General features: G+C 39.9%; 1 protein-coding gene across 1 annotated transcript in view; it reads left to right on the forward strand.

Annotated features, from left to right (window-relative positions):
- LOC133442108 (protein NLRC3-like) overlaps positions 1–21,113 on the forward strand; it is an 87,587-nt gene that overhangs the window by 21,465 nt on the left and 45,009 nt on the right. The window contains exon 7 of the mRNA XM_061720038.1: positions 4,748–4,924. Coding sequence (XP_061576022.1) covers positions 4,748–4,924 — 177 coding nt within the window. The remainder of the gene's footprint in view (positions 1–4,747; positions 4,925–21,113) is intronic.

Genomic DNA, 21,113 nt, shown 5'->3' on the forward strand with positions numbered 1-21,113 from the left:
ACCACTGTAACAGACTGGTCCAATGCAATGAATTCTTACCTAAAAAAAGAACAAGAAAAAACAAAGCTCAATATGGACGCCGCTCCTTTCATTCCTCAGAGCCTGAAAACACAGCACCCAAAATTCATGGTCAGCGAACAGGTGACAAGGCCTAAATCAGATAGGCTGACCCATGCTGCTCACTTTCAGCCTCCTGCTTTAAAGCACCACCTGCCTAAACCCAAGCCATCCAGTGCTCAGAACAATCAGATGCCACGTGGAACCATTCTCAACACTGAAGGTTCAGTAGGCAATGAGGAGCAAAACAATTTTCTTCATATAATGAGAAGGCAGAATGAAATAACAACATTACTGATAAAACAGCAGCAATGTTCATCCTTGCCCAAAAGAGAGATTCAGGTATTTGATGGTGATCCATTGCAGTTTCATACATTTATGAGAGCCTTCGAAAATTGTGTTGAAAGCAAGTCCGACAGTAATAGTGATCACCTGTACTTCCTTGAGCAATTCACCAGAGGTCGCCCAAGGGATCTTGTACGAAGCTGCCAACATATGGACCCACATATGGGTTATGCTCAGGCTAAAATGCTACTTCAGGAACATTTTGGAGATGAAAAAAGGGTTGCAGCTGCTTATATGGACAAGGCATTGTCATGGGTCCCGATTAAATCAGAGGACGTTAAGGCGCTCCAAGACTACAGCTTATTTCTCAGAGGATGTTCGAATGCAATGAACGAAGTGCAGTACATGTTTGAAATGGATATGCCTGCTAATATGTTGACCATAATAAAGAAGCTGCCTTACAAGCTAAGGGATCAATGGAGGACGACTGCTTGTGAAATACAAGAGAGGCGTAACCAAAGGGCTACATTCAATGATATTGTTAATTTCATTGAAAGGCAAGCGAGGATTCTAACAGATCCAGTATTTGGGGACATTCAAGATGCATCACCAGCATTAAATAGAGGCATGAATCAAACCGGCTTAAACCCTAGACCAAGGCCAAAAGGAAGTAGTTTTGCCACAACTGTGAACACTGTAGAGGACAATAACACTGGAACAGAGGGAAGGAGACCAGACATGATCTCATCAGTCAAGAAAGTCTGTCTGTTTTGTGAGGATGGACACACTTTGGAGTTTTGTCCTCTGTTGGAGAAAAGGCCTCACACTGAAAAGATCACCTTTTTGAGGGAAAGGGGAATGTGCTTTGGCTGTTTGTGTATAGGACACATCAGCAAGGACTGTCGAAAGCATCTCTCATGCGAAGTGTGCAGTTTGAAACACCCCACAATGCTCCACATCCACTCAAGAGAAAAGGATCCAGTGACAGAGGAAGAACCAGGCGCTGCATTGGGCTGTGCTCTGGTATCCAGTGGGCTTACTGGGGCTGGTGGTCATGATTGCAAGCTTCCTATAGTGCCAGTGCAGATTAAATCCAAAAAAGGTAACCATACAGTGGTGACTTATGCCTTCTTGGATCAGGGTAGCACGGCTGTTTTCTGCACAGTGAACCTCATGAACAAGCTCAACCTCTCAGGGAAAAAGACACGAATTCTTTTAAGGACAATGGGTCAAGAGAAGGTTGTTAACAGCTATGTGATCACAGGACTGGAGGTGTCTGGCTTAGACGGGGAGACATACTGTAATTTGCCCAACACCTATACCCAGGAGTTTATGCCAGTGCATAAGGGAAATATTCCATGTCAAAGAGATCTTCAGAGGTGGCCTCACTTGGGAGATGTTCACTTACCTGAGATTGAGTCCGAAGTCGAGCTGTTGATTGGAACAAATGTACCAAAGGCACTGGAACCGCTGCAAGTCATTCGTAGTGTGGATGATGGACCCTATGCCATTAAGACTATTCTGGGTTGGACTGTTAATGGACCACTGGGAGGAGACAGTGGTGATGGAACTGATGTTGTGACCGTTAACAGAATCTCAGTTCTGAACTTAGAGGAGCTTTGGAAGCAGCAGTTCAGAACAGACTACCCAGAATGCGGCTATGATGAACAACCGGGCCAGTCGAGAGAAGATCAAAGGTTCATGGAGTTGGTCCAGGATTCTGCCAGACTTGTAGATGGCCATTACGAGGTTAATGAGGACTCGGACTCAGATTCGGACCTGGACGAGGAAGCAGCTTTACGCTTCTACAGCGAAGTGGAGAAGCGGGTGAAATTAAAGAGGAAGAACAATAACTCACGAGCTGAGGAGCTGGAGAAGAACGAAGATAATGGTGAATATGATGAGCTGGATGCAGACGCCAAGAGAGGAATCACTTACCAGATGGCTAAGAACAAGGGACTGACACCAAAGAGAAGGAAAATTGACCGTAATCCCAGAGTCAAGCACAGAGAGAAGTTCAGACGGGCTAAGATCCGCAGAAAGGGACAGGTCCAAGAGGCTCGTCGACGGTGGAAGCAAGTCCAGTATATGTCCAAAATAGACCGCCATCATTACGGGACAGTCAAAGAGTTTCTCGAGGATGTGGATCTCATCTGGAAGAATGCCCTGGAATATAACCCAGACAGGGATCCTTCAGATCGCCTGATCCACCACAGAGCATGTGCATTAAAGGATACCGTCCATGCTATCATCCAAGAAGAATTAGATGAGGATTTTGAGAAGATTTGTGAGGAGATCAAACAGTCACGCAAAACAATAGGTTGCTCCACTACATGTGCTCCCTCCTTCTACCACGTCCTTCCCAAACACCCCCAACCTGTTCATATTCTCTTACAGCCCCAAAAAAACACAGCCCGAAAGAAGAAATGTCGTAGAAGAGGCTGGAAAACTGGCTTCATTCCAAAGAAGAAATCTTCTCCTCATGTGTCCAAATATGGTGCACATTTGGGGTCTGATGAGGATGATGGAGAAGGAGATGATGAGGATGAAAGTGAGAAGAAGAGAGGAAGAGAGGGCAATGTCACAGAAGATGATCAGATGGCTGCTGAAGCTAAAGCAGGACCAGGACCTGCATCACCCCAGAAAGATAGTTTTGAGTCTGACCCAAGAGAACAAAATGGTCATGAGGAGATGCAAAGAGAAGACATGACACCAGTTGAAGAGGAGGTGGTCCTATGTGGAGTAGGGAAACCCAAAAATGACATCTGGTCACCGAACACAAATGATACAGCTGTCAAATATCAGTCAGAACCGGCTGAAAATGGAACCAGTATGGAAGAAGACGAAAGCCATGAAACTATCTCAATCAACACTAAGAAGGACAATTGCAGCGGCACAGAGGGAGACAGTCTGCACACTGCAACGGTAGAAACCATCACTCAAGAACAGTCGAAGATTGAGATCGTCAAGATTCAGTCTGCAGGAGAAGAACCAAAGAGCAAAGTAGTCACAACAGCAGAAGCCTGACCCCTCAGTTCGGAGAGGACTATTTTTTGGACAGCTAGACTGACTTTACTGACTGACAGTGTGACATGGTCATGCTTACTCCATGAAACTGTATTTGAACTTCTGGACTCAACAGGATTTGACTTGTGTTCCAGGGAGAAGAGTGTTGCAAGAGCATAGTGATGGACTATCAACAAGGACAATTGTGGATTTTTGTGATTTCAGGTTTCTTGTTTATTAATTATAATGTAATTATTCCAGTGATAATAATTAGGGGCTGGTTGTAGGTGCCATATGTTAAATATTTATGTTTATGTTGGCATCAGCTGTTAGTTTGACACCTGTCACTCATGTCACAGGGGGGTGTGGTCAAGGCGTAGTAATCTGAATGAATGGGCATATATTCACCTGTTCACCGCGGCGGCTGCATGAGAGGGGGTGAGTAGGGAGAGTGTATTTTTTGTTGACCGCATGAATACCGCTTGATTACCGTTTGAATATACGGACAGAAAGAGTGAACATCTTGCCTTGCCTTGCCTTGCTTTTTGCTGTTTGTTCAGCGTTGGAGGAGAATAAATGCGGACACGGTTTAACAACACGGAAATGGCTTGTCGTTTATGCAGCGCGTCAGCAGTACCATGCTCCCTCACTTAGCCTCTCAGTGATTTCCTTTTTTTTGTTTTGGAGTCACTACACCCGTAACATCTTGTAATTTTAGACATAAGAAGGAAACCATTCCTCACGATTTGGGTTTGATACCTAAAAGCTTAAGAACAGGGTGTTCGGAAAGAGAAGTATTGCATGGAACTCCATAACCTAGAATAGCACTTCTCAATTGTAAATAAAAATAAAAAGATGTTCTACGTAGATTATATGAGTTTTGAAGATCCTCATATGATCTTAACCCTCTTTCATCTATCATATGGGAAAAATTGCGAATACCAGAGCTAGACCGTGGAGGGTAAACAATGGGTTTTCTCTCCAAGCAAAGATTTTTATTACGGAAAATTGGCGTCTGGGTTTGCCACTGCATCCCCCAGTTGCCCAATTTCTCCGCTTGTTGCCAGATCTTGATAGAGTGAGAGTTTATAGGGCCAAATTTGGATTGACAGTATTTCGGAGATAAACCACAAAACACCTGTTCCTCCAGTTTATAAGGAGAAACAATACGGTGTTCACTTTAATCAAGATGTTCAGAGTGAAAAATGTCCATGAATAAATGAGTTAATGTCCTAAATCCAATGTTTTCAGATGACTCTGACAGACGTAGACGTTAACGAAGCCGGTTCCCTCCTTCATCTGCAGATCCAGACAAAGTCTGCAGATGTTAACAGATGTGTTCAGTCTGGCTTTAACTCAGACTTTATTACAACTGACATCATATTTTCTCTCATCACAGAGTTGTTGCTTGTTTGCTCTCAAACACTCACTATGAAGTTGTTGCGTCCGCTCTGAAGTCCAACCCCTCCCATCTGACAGAACTGGACCTGAGTCAGAACCGGGAACTGCAGGATTCAGCAGTGGAGATTCTGTCTGGTGGACTGGAGAGTCCAAACTGTAGACTGGAGACTCTGAGGTCAGTTCATGGAGATGTTTCCACATTTATCCACTTATCATCCTCCAAAGATGTGACAAAACCACAAACCAGATTCGGTTGAAGTTGGGAAATTGTGTAAAATGTAAATAAAAACCAAATACAATGATTTGACAATCCTTTTCAACAGAGTGCGAAATATGGGGGGGTTCGGGGGGGTCGAACCCCCCCGATCAACCCTTGAGCCCCCCTAAAGGACTCAAAAGCCAAATTTAGGGGGGGTCTCAATGTTGTCAAAAAAATAAATTAATTAATATAATACGATAATTTGATTGTAACTAATGGTCAATCAAATATGTTTAAGAGATCGCCATATCAAGTTTTCACAATTGAAAACTTTTATTGGTTTAACACAAGTCCTGCACCTTTATGTATGCAAATTAGCCATGTGCGCCAGCACCGCGCAATGACTCGGCCGGCTGGTTGAGATGCCACAATAACATGGCTAAGCGGAAGCTAACTCAGAGTGTGTCACTTGCACACTTTGGGTTCACATAAAAAAAAAGGTGTGAGTGTCAGCCAGAGATGAGGAGAGAGACGATGTCACAACAGGGTCCCGTTCCTCTCCCCCCTCTGGTGAAGGAAGGTAAGTCGAGGCCGAGGGCTCCGGGGAAGATGCTACTGCCCCCCCCACTGCTAGCAGTGACTTGCTTTAACTTAAGGTAAGAGGCCAGCCTGCTTAATATGGCCTGAACCCACCTGAGAGCTAATGTTTTTTTTTATTGTTATTATTTTGCGTTATGGCCTGTTATGAGTGTGATTTGTGAATGTGTGAGCTGCGTGAACCCACCTGTTGAGAGCCATCATGTTTTTTTATTTTATTTTGCGTGATGACCTGTTATGAGTGGAATTTGTGAATGTGTTCACACAGCTGTGTTAAAACATAATTTCCTGGATGGTTACATCACGTTAAATAATCAGTCATCATTGTGCAGGCTGAGGATCTGTTTAAGTGCACTGATTGCACGTCTCCGATAGTGGCATTTGTTGTTATTACTGTTATTTGAATGCACAATTCATTTTCATTGTATTTTTTTTTATTTATCTAAAAAAATACATTAGCCTATTTTATTTGTTTATTCGTTTCTGCAATGCACTGTTCGTGCACCCGTGTCCTATACCTGCCATTTATTCATTAAGTACACTGTGTTGTGGATCGGTTTGCTAGGACCCAAAAGCAGGAGAGAGAGGGGGTCGGTCCGTTCTGTTATTCAATTCAATTCAATTCAATTCAATTTTATTTATATAGCGTCTAATACAACAGAGTTGTCTCTAGACGCTTTCCAGAGACCCATACCCAGAACATGACCCCCGAGCAGTTATTACATAAACAATGGCAGGTAAAAACTCCCCTAGTGGGAGAAAAACCTTAAGCCAAACAGTAGCAAGGAAAAACTCCCCTTTAGGAGGGAAGAAACCTTGAGCAGGACCAGGCTCATAAGGGGGGACCCTCCTGCCGAGGGCCAGACTGGTGGGTCAGGGACGGCAACAGCACAGCAGGCAGGTGGAAGCAGCAATGGGATGACCAGGGGTGGGGACCGCAGGCCAGCACGCGGCTCCCGAAGCTCCGGCCCAATCAGCAAGTCCCAGGTTGGGGTGCAGGGTCGGGGAAGGGTTGAAGGGAAGGGGTCAGGGAAAGACTTGTGCTCCGTAATGCAAGCTACAAGCCACCCACGACCACCTTCAGGTTCCGGTGTCCGGCAAAGGATGCTGCAACATGGACAAAAGAGAGAAAAGGGAGGAGAAGGGGGGGGGGGCCAGCACAAGAAACTACAGGAGCGACTCTGACACACTAAAGTTTACAACACCTAGAGATTTACCAACACCAGCTAGAGGTTTACTAAACACTAACTATAGGCTTTACTAAACAGAAATGTTTTAAGTTTAGTTTTAAAGGTGGAGGTGGTGTCAGCCTCCTTAACCCAGATTGGAAGTTGGTTCCATAGTAGTGGTGCCTGATAGCAGAACGCCCGCCCTCCAAATCTACATTTAGATACTCTAGGAACTACGAGTAAACCTGCACTCTGAGAACGGAGAGCTCTGACAGGAACATAAGGCACTATCAGGTCTTGCAAATAATGCGGAGCTAAGCCGTTTTGGGCTTTATATGCAAGTAATAAAATTTTAAATTGGATTCTGAATTTTACGGGTAACCAATGGAGCGACGCTGACACTGGAGAGACGTGGTCTCTCCTGCTAATTCCTGTCAGTACTCGTGCTGCTGCATTTTGGATCAGCTGGAGCCTATTCAGCAAATTACTTGGACATCCTGCTAACAGCACATTACAGTAATCTAGTCTAGAAGATACAAACGCATGAACTAGTTTTTCTGCATCACTCTGCGAGAGGATTTTCCTAATCTTTGCAATATTACGGAGATGGAAAAAGGCTATTTTACAAACCTGATTGACATATGGTTTAAATGACAAATCCTGATCGAAAATAACACCAAGGTTTCTCACAGTTGCACTGGAAGCCATCGCAACACCATCTAATCCCTTCCTAAGATGCTCTGGACCAAGAATGATAACCTCTGTTTTATCTGAATTTAGAAGCAAGAAATTTCTGGACATCCAGTCCTTGATGTCCCTAAGACATGCCTGAAGTTTAACTAACAGTTCTGTCTCATCCGGCTTCATAGACAAGTAGAGCTGCGTATCATCAGCATAACAATGAAAGTGTATGAATGAAAGTGTATGCCGAGTTATGGATTGGTTTGCTAGGACCCAAGTGCAGGAGAACAGGGAGGCCAGAGGCAGGAGTTCTCAAAAAACAAAGGATTTATTCCAACAAAAGGTAAAAACAAAGCGCTTCAGAGCAGGATCAAAAACACAAGGAACAGGGATCAAAAACTTGGAGCACATGGAGGAGGGAATAGTACGGACCGACAGGGAACCAAGGAATGACAAGACAAGATATACTGAGGGGATAACGAGACATGACGAGACACAGGTGCAGACACAATCAGGGCAGATGGGACACAGGCGGGGCAAGACAGAAACTGAAAGTCACAAACTGGGGGGGAAGTGTCAAACCCTGACACACTGTGCACCAGTGTGGTGCCAATTAATGTATTTTATTTATTTTATTTATCAGATTTAATTTGTAAATAACATTCTGCATCGTAATGCACAATTTTGCCTCCTGTTTGTAAAACAACGTGCATCTAAAATGGTTAAAATTGTGCGTGTAATTGTCATAGGCTATAGTAGGCTGATTGTATTGGTTTATTGCATAGGGCCACACTGTTTAAAAAACAAAAAACAAAAAAAAAAAAGAGTTAGGGACCCCCCCGAATATGGATGGGTATTTCGCACACTGCTTTTCAACCCATATTCAATTGAATACACTACAAACACAACATATTAAATGCTCAAACTCATCAACTTTATTTTATTTTTCAAATAATAATTAACTTAGAATTTCATGGCTGCAACACGTGCAGTAGAAGTTGGGAAAGGGCATGTTTACCACTTTGTGGCGCAAATTAATGGCTAACTGATAGTCTTGCATAGACCTTGGACATGAGAGGACGCTGGCACTGATTGTTTGCCGCTTCTCCGTCAGAGCTATGCAGCTTTTACTTAATTTTCTACTTTTAAAATCAGTGTCAAAGTTAGTTTTAAAGTCAGTCTTTTAGTCTTAGTTTTTTTCTTGTCAGTTCGTCAACTTTACGGCCAACAGCAAGCCATATTGCTGTTATTACAACCCGGACGGCTTTGCCTACCTCTGACATCTTGCTGGCTCCAGTTTCTCACTTTCTGGAGCATCGGATTACCTCCAAACCCTCCACCACGGCCCAGCTCTCGGCTCTTCAGCATCGTTGTGAGGCTAAAGTGGTCTCGCCGGGTTCTGCCCCTGAGCAAGGAAACCACAACAAACCTCCGCCGCCAGCTGCCAGCCCTCGGGCCCCCGGTGAATAATTCAATTTAATTCAAATCAATTTTATTTATATAGCGTCTAATACAACAAAAGTTGTCTCTAGACGCTTTTCAGAGACCCAGAACACAAACCCCCGAGCAATTATTACATGAACAATGGCAGGTAAAAAATCCCCTTGTGGGAGAAAAACCTTAAGCCAAACAGTGGCAAGAAAAACTCCCCTTTAGGAGGAAGAAACCTTGAGCAGGACCAGACTCATAAGGGGGGACCCTCTTGCCTCCTAAATAAGCATTTATCCGGGTCCTGCCCGAAAGCGGAGAGTCGAGCTGGCATTGTAGGCTACTGTGACTGTGAGGCTAAAGCGGCCGGGCTACGTTTGCCTCGGACCGCAACAATCCTCCTCAGTTAGCCCCGAGTGCTCCCTGGCTAGCTTGGCTACCGGCTAACAACATCCAGGGCTTCCTCCTAGAGCTGAACAACCACACAATTCCAACGTGTGTTTCAGTCATAAAACATCTAGGACTTCTTCGCAGACCACGTTACATCCACAGAAGCTCCCGTCATAACTCTGTTTACTCCCAGCCTGGCCATAACATTTCATCCATCCGCTCAGTTGAGCGCCCTGTCGCATCTGTTCTACGTCATCAGAACACTGTTGCCTTCAGAGACAGAACTGGAAGTTCACCTGTGTGTGGGCCAGTTGCTGCTGCAGGTCTGGTGCCATGGCCAATAATGCATTTTGAACCTTCTCTGCAGAGTGGATGATACGCTGCACCCTGCTCCTGTCCTTTACAGTGTCAGCAGCAACCAGATGGTGATGGAGGAGGTGAGGATGGACTCAATGATGGCCGTGTAGAACTGCACCATCATTTTCTTTGGCAGGTTTAACTTCTTCAGCTGCCCCAGGAAGTACATCATCTACTGTGCTTTTTCTGTGAGGGAGGTGATGTTCAGTTCCCACTTGAGGTCCCAGGTTATGATGCTCGATCATTTACTGTATATGGAAAATTAAGCTCCCCAAATCACCACCAAAGCTGATCAAGATCAGGCAACACAGGAAAATGGATCCAGAATTATTTTGTAACGATTTAATTAATATAAATTGGGACCGTTTTCAGTTGATACCCAACGTTCAGGATGCCTGGGACTATTTTTTCACTGAATATAACGAAGTGCTGGATAAACATGCTCCGTGGAAGATGATCAAGGTCAGAGGTCAACATCTTCCCTGGATTACCCCAGAATTTATTAGTCTCTTCAGGCAGAGAGACAAAGCATGGTCGGTTTATCGGAAATCGAGAAATAATGCTGACTGGGAAGTGTACAGACAACTTAGAAATCAGAGTAAAATTAAAACTCGTAATGCCAAGTCTAATTATTATAATGAATGTTTGAACTCTGAATTCAAAAATCCAAAACAATTTTGGCGGAAGATGAAATCAATTACAAATGATAAAGAAAAGCATATAAGTAACAAACTAAGAATTGATGGTAATATTTTGCATGATGCTTTATCCGTTGCCCAAGCATTTAATCAGCATTTTTCTTCTGTCTGTTCTACTCTTCTTCCTGTCTCGAAAACCAATGAATGGTTTGGCAGCACTTCACCTGCTGTCAGTTCATCTTTTTCATTCAGAAAAATCATGCCAACCGAAGTACTGAATGCTATTAAAGAATCCAATGGTAATAGTAGCGCTGGACTTGATGGACTAGAAAATAGATATATTAAATTAGCTGCCAATGTTCTTATGTATCCTCTCGCGGATCTGTTCAATCTTTCATTTTCATCAAATGAATTACCTATCATCTGGAAACTGGCACGAATCACACCGCTCCACAAAGCTGGTGATATTCTTGACTGTAATAATTATAGACCCATATCTATTATTTGTTCAATTGCAAAAATCTTTGAAAAACTGGTCCATTCTCAACTCACAGATTATCTCAAGATTAATAATATTCTATCACCTGCTCAATCTGGCTTCAGATCCAATCATTCAACAACCACTGCATTGCTGAAAATAACAAATGACATCTTCACTGCTGCAGGCAATGGTGAAGTCACTGGTGCAATATTTATTGACCTAACCAAAGCGTTTGATTTTGTTGACCGGTATTTGTTATTAGATAAACTGTACAATATAGGTCTATCTAAAAATGCAATTCTGTGGTTTAGTGCGTTTCTTCACAATAGAAAACAATGTGTTGTTTTAGATGGCAAATTTTCTGATTGTCTGATCCAGGAAAGAGGAGTGCCACAAGGTTCCACCTTGGGACCCCTTCTGTTTTCTATATATGTTAATGATTTACCATGCATCTTCAATAATTCTTCCGTACAACTGTATGCTGATGACACGGTCATCTATACATCAAAATCTGACCCACTGGAAGTGCAGGCCATTCTTCAATCTGACTTTAATAGACTTGAAGACTGGCTCTCGTGCAACAAATTACTTCTTAACAAAAATAAATCTGTCACTATGATCTTTGGTTCCAACTTGAAATTGAAATCTATATCAAGTTCAATGTCTATATTCTGTAAAGATGGCACATTTCTGCAGAAGGTCGATAAATTTAAATATCTTGGTGTATGGATGGATCCCACCTTGTCATTTAAATCACATATTGAAAGTATTGTACGGAAAGTGAATTGTCGAATGAACATGTTACATAGATCCAGAAAATGTTTCACAAATCGTGTTAGAAAGAGACTGGTTGTGCAACTGATCCTTCCGATATTTGATTATTGTGATGTTGTTTACTTTTCCTCTTCTAAATGTGTTTTAGCTCCTCTTAACAAAGTGTACAATAGAATCTGCAGATTTATACTGGACTGTCCTTATCATACTCACCATTGTTCAATGTACCAGTCTCTTCACTTCCCCTCTCTTCATACTCGACGACAGACACACTGGTTTCAATTTATATTTAAATGTATTCATTATGATTACCCGCCTTATTTAAAACAGTATTTTTTACAACTTACATCTAATTATCAAACCAGGCAATCTATTTATCCTTACTTTGCAGTGCCTCACAATAGGAAATCAGTGGGTACAAAAGCATTCAAGTTCAAAGGCCCAAACGACTGGAACCATCTACCTGTAGTTATCAGATCATCGCAATCATTAATCTGTTTTAATCAAGTCCTATCCACCTACCTTGAAACACCCTGCTCCTGCTTTCATTAACTCTGTCACCATATTTCTTTTCATATTTTTTTTTTTAATATTTTTTTATATTTTTTATTTTTTCTTATTTAATATTTGTTCAAACTCTGGTTGCAATCTTGCAAAACCCCAACTGTATATTTATTATTATCAGTATTTGTCGAAATATTGTCAATGAGTTCCATAACTGCCATTGTGGTAGAGCGATTTGTTCTAAAACCATATTGCTGGTCACTCAGAAGGTGATGTTTTTCTATGAAATCCTCCAGTCTGTGTGCAAATAATGTCTCAAGTATTTTAGAAAATTGAGTAAGTAGAGAAATTGGTCGATAGTTAGAAAAGTTGTGCTATTACCATTTTTCTTATTTAATATTTGTTCAAACTCTGGTTGCAATCTTGTCGAAGTGATTTTTGTATATGTCTGTCTTGTTTTTTTTTTTTTTTTTTTTTTTTTTTTTTTGTTTGATTGTTTGTTTTTGTTTTGTTTCCCTGTCTGTATTGTATTGTATTGTCTTGTCTCCTTTCACTGTATTGTGCTGAATTGTGTTATGTCTTGATGTTTTTTGTGTAGGACCCCCTCGTAAACGAGTTGTTACAACTCAAGGGGCTTATCCTACTAGAAATAAACAACTTCAACTACATGGTCCCCAGGAAGCGGTAAGACTCCACCGTGTCTGCTGGGGAGTCACACAGGGTGATGGGGCAGGTGGGGCTGCGTTCCTCCTGTAGTCCACAATCATCTCCAATGCCAGATTGTTCTGACCGCACCAGGTCACCAGCTGGTCCACCTCCCACCTGTAGGCAGACTCATCACCATCCGAGATGAGTCCAATGAGGGTCATGTCATCCGCAAACTTCAGGAGCTTCACAGACTGATGACTGGAGGTGCAGCTGTTAGTGCACAGGGAGAAGACCAGAGGAGAGAGAACGCAGCCTTGACGGGATTTGGTGCTGATGGTCATGGTGTCAGAGACATGTTTTCCCAGCTTCACCTGCTGCTTCCTGTCAGACAGGAAGTCTTCCTTTTGGTACTTATCAGAAAGTTTGGGATCTTTGGACAGGTGCCTTTCTGTAGCACAGAGACGGGGCAGGACAGCTTCCTTTGGAGCTCGAAGGAGAGGGATGTTGGGAGCTCTTAACAGTGGAGTGGCATAACGCATTACACCATCTATCTCTACTCTACATGTCTTAGACTGAAGAAGAGTGAGAGCTAGCTTGTCTTGTTTTGACCTTGTGACTGTCTTTTCATTCACATAGGGCAAAGTATAAATCTGCCAGAGTTTTTTCACATTTCTGTTTAGTTTAGTTTAGTTTAGTTTATTTTCGGTCATGACACAAAAAAAAATAAATAAAAAACCAAGAATAAAACTGACAACAAGAAAACGTTCAATTGTTCAAAGAAAACATAACAAAAAAGTTTCCAGTATACAAATAAACAAATAACATCTAGACCGAAAAAGGGGTAGGCTGAAGCAAAGCTTATTATTTGCCTACCCTCAAAAAGATGAATTAAATTAATAAAATAAAAACAAAAAGTAAGAGAAAGACTGCCCGTAAAACAAATTGCATCTGTAGGGATAACAAGCATTCCTCAAAAAATAAAAAAGATTTTTCAAATAAAGGTGCAGTCTACATGTTACCTTCATCCTTAAAAAATCAAAGCAAATCACCAATTAAATAAATACCCAAATCAACATCAAGCCACTCATTAATTTAATATAAGGAAATCATCCTTCTTTTCAATGTTTTTTTTAAATAAAGTTAAAGTTCTACATAATTTCAAATCTATATCTAATTTATTCCAAACATCCACCGCTGCCACTGTAGTGCATCTCAGTTTAGTGTTGGTTCTGATTGTTGATTTCCTGTATATGCTCTCCCCTCTGAGGTTGTAATGGCTTTGTCTTAAATTGAACATATTTTGGATACAGTCTGGCAGCATGTTATTGTTGATTTTGAACATGAGCTGTGCAGTTTTGAAGTCCACCAGTTCATTGAATTTAAGCTCATTTGAATCTATAAATAATTGGTTGGTTGGGTGCTTGTATCCAACTTTGTTTATGAGTCGCATTGCTTTTTTTTTAAGTAAGAATATTGGTTTTGTGATTGTCTTGAATGTGTATCCCCATACTTCTATACAGTATGTTATATATGGTTTTATTAAAGATTGATACAGGAGTTTTAATGCGTTTAATGTTAGAATATTTTTACATTTATATAGAATTGCAATGGTTTTTGATAATTTTTTTTTTAAGGTGTTAACGTGAGGCTTCCAGCACAGCTTATGATCAATAACCACTCCAAGAAACTTATTAACAAAAACTCTTTCCACTTCCACATTATCAATAGTGATTTGTAAACTTTGGTTAATAGGCCGATTTCCAAAAATAATAAATTTAGTTTTACTTATATTTAATGATAACTTATTCACATCAAACCACCTTTTTATTTTCTTAAGTTCAGTTTCTACTGTATTTAGGAGCTTTTCTAAGTGTTTACCTGAAAAAAAAAAAGGTTTGTATCATCAGCAAATAAAATACAATTTAGTATACAGGATACTTTGCAAATATCATTAATGTACAGTGAGAAGAGCTTTGGGCCTAATACTGAGCCTTGTGGTACCCCACATGTCACCATCCTTTCTTCAGACTTTTCATTATTTATCTGGACATATTGATAACGGCCTTCTAAATAATTTTTAATCCATGCCTTTGCGACCCCCCTAAACCCATATCTTTCAAGCTTATTTAATAATATCGTGTGATCAAGGGTGTCAAAAGCCTTCTTTAAGTCGATGAAAACCCCAACTGTATATTCATTATTATCAGTATTTGTCGAAATATTGTCAATGAGTTCCATAACTGCCATTGTGGTAGAGCGATTTGTTCTAAAACCATATTGCTGGTCACTCAGAAGGTGATGTTTTTCTATGAAATCCTCCAGTCTGTGTGCAAATAATGTCTCAAGTATTTTAGAAAATTGAGTAAGTAGAGAAATTGGTCGATAGTTAGAAAAGTTGTGCTATTACCATTTTTAAAGATAGGAATGACCTTTGCAATTTTCATTTTTTTGGGAAATATGCCATTTTGAAGTGACTGATTACAAATATACGTTAATGGTTTTGCTATGGATGGAATTACATTTTTTATTAAGCTCATATCGATGTCATTATGATCTGTTGACTTTTTATTTTTTAATTTATTTACTACTTCAATCAATTAATTCTCGTCCACTTTAGTCAAAAATATAGTATTTGGATTAATATCAATATTCTTTTCACTGACATCGTCTTTAATTTTTGGGTCAGAAATTTGCATCGCCAAATTGTGCCCAACATTTATAAAATAATCATTAAATTCATTAACAATATCCTTGAGTGTATTTACATTTTGCTTATTGTTATCAACAAAATAATTTGGATAGTCATACTTGTTTTTGCTTTTATTTATGATATTACTTAATATTTTCCATGTCCTTTGCGTGTTGCTTTTATGTAATTCTAACAGTTTATTATAATAATTCTTCTTACTAGCTCGCATAATTGTGGTTAATTTGTTTTTGTATTTTTTATATCTGTTTTCTGCATCCTTAGTTCTATGTTTTAAAAATTTCTTGTACAATGCATTTTTCTTTTTACAGGCGTTGTCTAACCCTTTGGTGATCCAGGGCTTCTCATCATATTTATAAATTCTCTGTTGTTGTAAAGGACAATGTTTGTCAAATAACAACATAAAGATATTCATGAATTCATCATATGCCTTATTTGGATCTTGATGGGAATACACCTGATACCAATTTTGTCTGGATAAATCCCTTTTTAGGGCCCCCAAGGTTACAAAAGATTTTCTACAAATCCATTTAGTACTTGTAGTTTGAGTTGTCATCCGGGTTCCATTCTGTACTATTAAAAAGACCAGAAGATGGTCCGTTATATCATTCACCAGTATACCACTCGTAACTTTACTCCCAATATCATTGAAAAAAATATTATCAATCAGTGTAGCACTATGTGTTGATATTTTAGTTGGTTTGAGGATAGTAGGAAATAAACTTAAACAATACATTGTATCCAGAAAATCTCTTGTCTTTTTGTACTCATTTGCATTCAACAAATCTAAATTAAAGTCGCCACAAACAAATATCTTATTCTCCACTTTCTTATCAAATAGATGTCCTATATTATCGTTAAATATATCTGGACAAGACCCCGGAGTTCTATATACACAACTGATGATTATACTTTTATATCTATCAATACTAATTTCAACTGTAACCATTTCCATGATATTTTCTACACTTATTGACATGGATTCAACTTTTTCCGTTTTGAAAGTTTTATGTACATACAGCGCCACCCCTCCACCCTGTCTGTTTGTTCTATTAGTAGTGAATAATTCATAATCCTCTAGTTCTACATCAGCTTCCTTCTCATGTGACAGCCACGATTCAGACACAGCAATAACACTGAACCTGTTAAATTGTCCCAAGTAGACCCAAATTTGTACAAAGTTCCTGTGCAGGCTTCTTGCGTTGAAGTGTATTAATGAAAGGTTACCGTTCATTGAGACATTATTCTTGAATTGTTCATCTGTGTAATACTCACAGTTGCTGCAGATGCGGTTGTAAAAATTATTCTCTGGATCAATGTTGCTCTCAGGATCACACAGTTTGTGCTCAGAAAAAGTGAATGTTTTCAGGTTCAGTTCCTCATTGTTCATTGCAGCACAATTGACATCCAGACCGTTTCTTAATCCCGATTATTCAGACTCCTCAATTCCAAAGTCATCATCATGTAATCCATCAAATGGAAAGAAATAACCCCTGTCCAATTTGTTAATGTCCGTATGTTTATCCACTTCTGCTTGTTACTTTACAGTGAACAAGAGTCAACAAAACAAAACAAAAAACAGAAATAAATGCGCACACATTTTTGTGGCTCCTCTTCTGCGCAAGGGTGTTTATTTGTACTTTTCCAGATCTTTTAATTCTCTCACCGTCACCACCTTTGCACTTTCAGGAGGTCCGTTCAGCCGTATCAGGATCTTGCAGTTCCTCGTCCATGTTGCTTGTATTTTATTCTGTTTTCTTAGGATGCGTGCCTCCCTTGCAATCTCCGCATTCTTTTTAGTGAGGTGCTCGTTCACATAAACACCTGTGCCGGTCAGCTTCTTGCCCTCTTTTAATAGATCAATTTTGCTTTTCCTATTGGCAAAGCGAATTATGATCACAGGCTTTGTTCTGCTGTCCTTTCTGGGCAGTGTGTGACATGCCGAGATGTTATTCCTGGCAATGGAAATATCCCTGCTGTCAAAGAACTGTGTAACTTGTTGCTCCAATGTTTGCAGCTCTTGATCCGGGGCGTCCTCTCATTTGTTTGCGGTTGCCGCCGCTCTGGCATGTTTGATGCTTTGTTTCCAGGCCTGAAATAACCACATCATCCATACGCGTATATTATTCCAGATCGTCAATTCTTTTCTCCATATCATGGATTTTCATATCCTTTTCCTTGATGATTGATTTGAGATTTTTCACCTCGTTCATCAGTTCAATAAGTTTGGTCTGTTGTTTGGAGACGTTACTTAACTCTTCACTCATGAGCGACAGTGATCTCCTGATTTCTTCCATTTCCTCATCCATCACATTTTGTTTGCTCGATTTTGGTGGCATTTCGCCGATTAGTGGCAGTAATTTTTAAAGTAATTTGAGGTAAAATTCTTCTGTGTCTGTGCATCTCTCTCAGACTCGTTGCGTAACGTGCGCCCGATTTCTGAGCAATTCACTTCTGAAGCAAGTAAGAGTGAAAGAGACTGTGTGCTGGGGTTGAAGTAAGCTGGCTGGCCCTTGGAGAGCCCGTCCTAGCCTTGTATGTACTGCCAATGGGCCAGCAGGGGGGCCTATGATTATTGGCTCTGTGGCTGTAATAAGATGGGCATAGTCTGAGCCAATAAGGACAAGGGAGCATGCATGCTCAATAGACTATAATGGAATACCTCTGAGATGATGATACTGTTCTTGTAGCTGCTTCACAGGGTATGTGTGCTCTGACAGTCCAAGGTTCTCTGCAGTGAATGCTCCATGGATAACATGCCTTTCAGTTGGCTGGGTTATAGGGGAGATTGCAAAGGATACAGATGCTCCATGCAGTTGTACTATGTCCTGTCTCACTGTGTGTAGTGAGATGATTTCAGGCTGAGTTGTGAGACCTAAATACTGGACAGCTTGAGGGAGCAGAATAGAACTATCTGCACCATCATCGAGAACTGCATGAGTTGCAAGGGTCTTTTCCCCATTGTGGAGACACACGTTAACAACTTTCAGCATAACTTTACAGGAGCGGTTAGGTTTATCCATGTAGATGAGGTCTGAGGGAGAGGATGTCAACATCACCGTGGCTGAATTGTTTGCACTTACATCATGGAGAACAGTCAGGTGAACCTCCTTACAGATGTTGCATGGCCGCTTTAGTGTGCATTTGTCCATTTTTTTTGTGTTCTCCCACATTTAAGACATCTGTCCTTCTCCTTGATCCATTTTATAATGTCAGCTTTGGAGAGTTTTTTTAATTCTGTGCATGAACCAAGTGTAACCTTGAGGATGTGCCGATACACAGGGGCTTCAATTAAGAGGCCAAGACGGTCAGCGTGGGTCAATCTGCCATTTATTTACAATGGATAAAATTCTAAAATACCACAGTCAATGAAGGAAAAGAAGATAGACAGACATATCACGACTGGGGAGCCAACCACTCACTGCCTAGGACACTGGGAGTAAAGTAAATATCAAAGAAAATAAATATAAACCTAACACACATCAAATGAAAACACCACACTATAAGTGAACTCCCAGCGCCTCGACCACACGGTGAATGGAGGACACCGCCAGCCGCAACACTAGAACACAGGAGACAGAATGTTAAAACTAAAATAACTAAACCTTAAAATCCTAAAAGACAATTTTTTTTTATTTTTTTTTGTATTTATTTATTTAGCACAAACAGTATCATATAAATAAACAACATGAACAATCAACATTACTGGGATGTGCAAAGGGGAGGTATGAAACCCAAGAGGGCTTATATGAAAACCTCACCCAACATATTCAATTATCAAATTTGTTACAGTTTAAAAACAACATAGGAAAATAATTGAACAGTAATGAGAAATAAGTAGAAAAGTGTAGAGATTAAACAGTAAAATATATAAGGAAAAAAAAAAATAGGAATACGTACATAAATGAATAATACAAAACAAAAATAATGAATAAGCTCATAAGGAGAGAGAGAGAGAGAGAGGCGAGAGAGAGAGAGAGAGAGAGAGAGAGAGAGAGAGAGAGAGAGAGAGAGAGAGAGAGAAAAAAACCACAACAATAATTATTTTATGTTTGATGATACATGGTTTGACTGATGAGGTACTTTTTGAGAGCCTTTTTAAATGATGTTAAGTTAATCATTTTTTTCAGATAGTCGGGTAGTTGATTCCAGAGACGTGGACCTTGATAACGAATTGAAAATTGCCCAAGAGCAGTTCTAAAGAAGGCAGTGTGGAGGTTGGAAGAGCTTCGTGTCTGGTAGCTATGGACTTGGTTGTTGGACATAAATGTGTGAGAGAAACTACAAGGTAAAATATTCATTCTATGCTGAAACACAAATAAACAAATCTGATACACATTGATATCATAGACATTCATGAAATTAAGTTCTTGAAATAGTGGACCTGAACTTGCATGTGGCTCAGAGTATGTAACCATTCTAACAAATCGTTTCTGTAAAGTAACAAGGTGTTTGAGGTTTGTTTTGTAAGTGCTTGCCCATACAAGATTGCAATAAGTCAGAAAAGGATATATTAAAGTATAATAAAGTGATATAAGGATTTTTCTGGGTAAAACATGTCTTATCCTGCTGATGACACCAATGTTCTTAGCAACTTTGTTACAGATGAATGATACATGTTTTTTCCAATTTAATTTTTCATCAATATAAATACCCAGAAACTTGGCCTATTGCACTCTAATAAGAGAATGATTGAATATGTAGACATCTTTATCATAAGGAATCTTTTTCTTATTTTTTGGTACGACTAACATGTATGAAGTTTTTTTAATATTTAGAGATAATTTATTTTTTTGGAACCAAAGATTAACTTTTGTAAGTTCAACATTTGTTTGAGTAATTAGGTCTTCATAACTTCGATTCGACATAAAAATATTCGTATCATCAGCAAAATTGACAAAAAACATGCTTTTTGAAACCAGATATAAATCATTTACATAAATAATAAAAAGCAAAGGACCAAGAATGGATCCTTGCGGCAAACCACATGTTAACTTCCTATAGCTAGAATCAAAACCATTCCAAGAAACAAACTGTTTACGGTTGTTCAGATAATCACAGAACCATTGAAGCTCTATTTCCCCAATACCATACATCTGCAATTTTTTAACCAGAAGACTATGATCAACGGTATCGAAGGCTTTGGACAGGTCTATAAAAACCCCAATAGTAAATTCATTATTATCCAATGCCGTTGAAAATCTATCAATTAGTTGAACCAGAGCCATCGCAGTGGAGTGTTTTTCTCTAAATCCATATTGATGAGAATAGAGGAGATTGGATTCATTTAAATACTCTGTTAGTCTATTCTACAAAATTCTTTCAAGTACTTTGGCCAAACAAGGCAAAATGGATATTGGTCTATAATTTGAGTACTTACACTTTTCATCAGATTTGTGTACTGGGATGACTCTGGCCCATTTGAACTGGTCAGGACAACGACCTGTAGCAAGTGAGCAATTCAATATGTGAAGAAGAGGTTTTGTAATGGCAGGCAAGCATTTCTTGAGAAGACTAGGCTTCAGTCCATCATGACCAGCTCCTTTAGGTTTGAGTTTGGTCACAATGTCCTCAAGCTCAGCTTGCCCAATCATCTTGAACCTGAAAGGTTTAGGAGGAGCCTGTATTTCAGGAAGTGTTATAGAACTATGAGGTATACTGGCAGCAAGTGAGGGTCCAATGTTAACAAAAAAATCATTAAATCCATCAGCAATTTCTACAGGGTCAGTTACTAACTTACTTTCCAGTCCCACTTGAAATTCATCACATGATATTTTATTGGGAGGAGTTT

The sequence above is a fragment of the Cololabis saira genome, chromosome 4 (assembly GCF_033807715.1).
Source record: "Cololabis saira isolate AMF1-May2022 chromosome 4, fColSai1.1, whole genome shotgun sequence".
Lineage (NCBI taxonomy): Eukaryota > Metazoa > Chordata > Actinopteri > Beloniformes > Belonidae > Cololabis > Cololabis saira.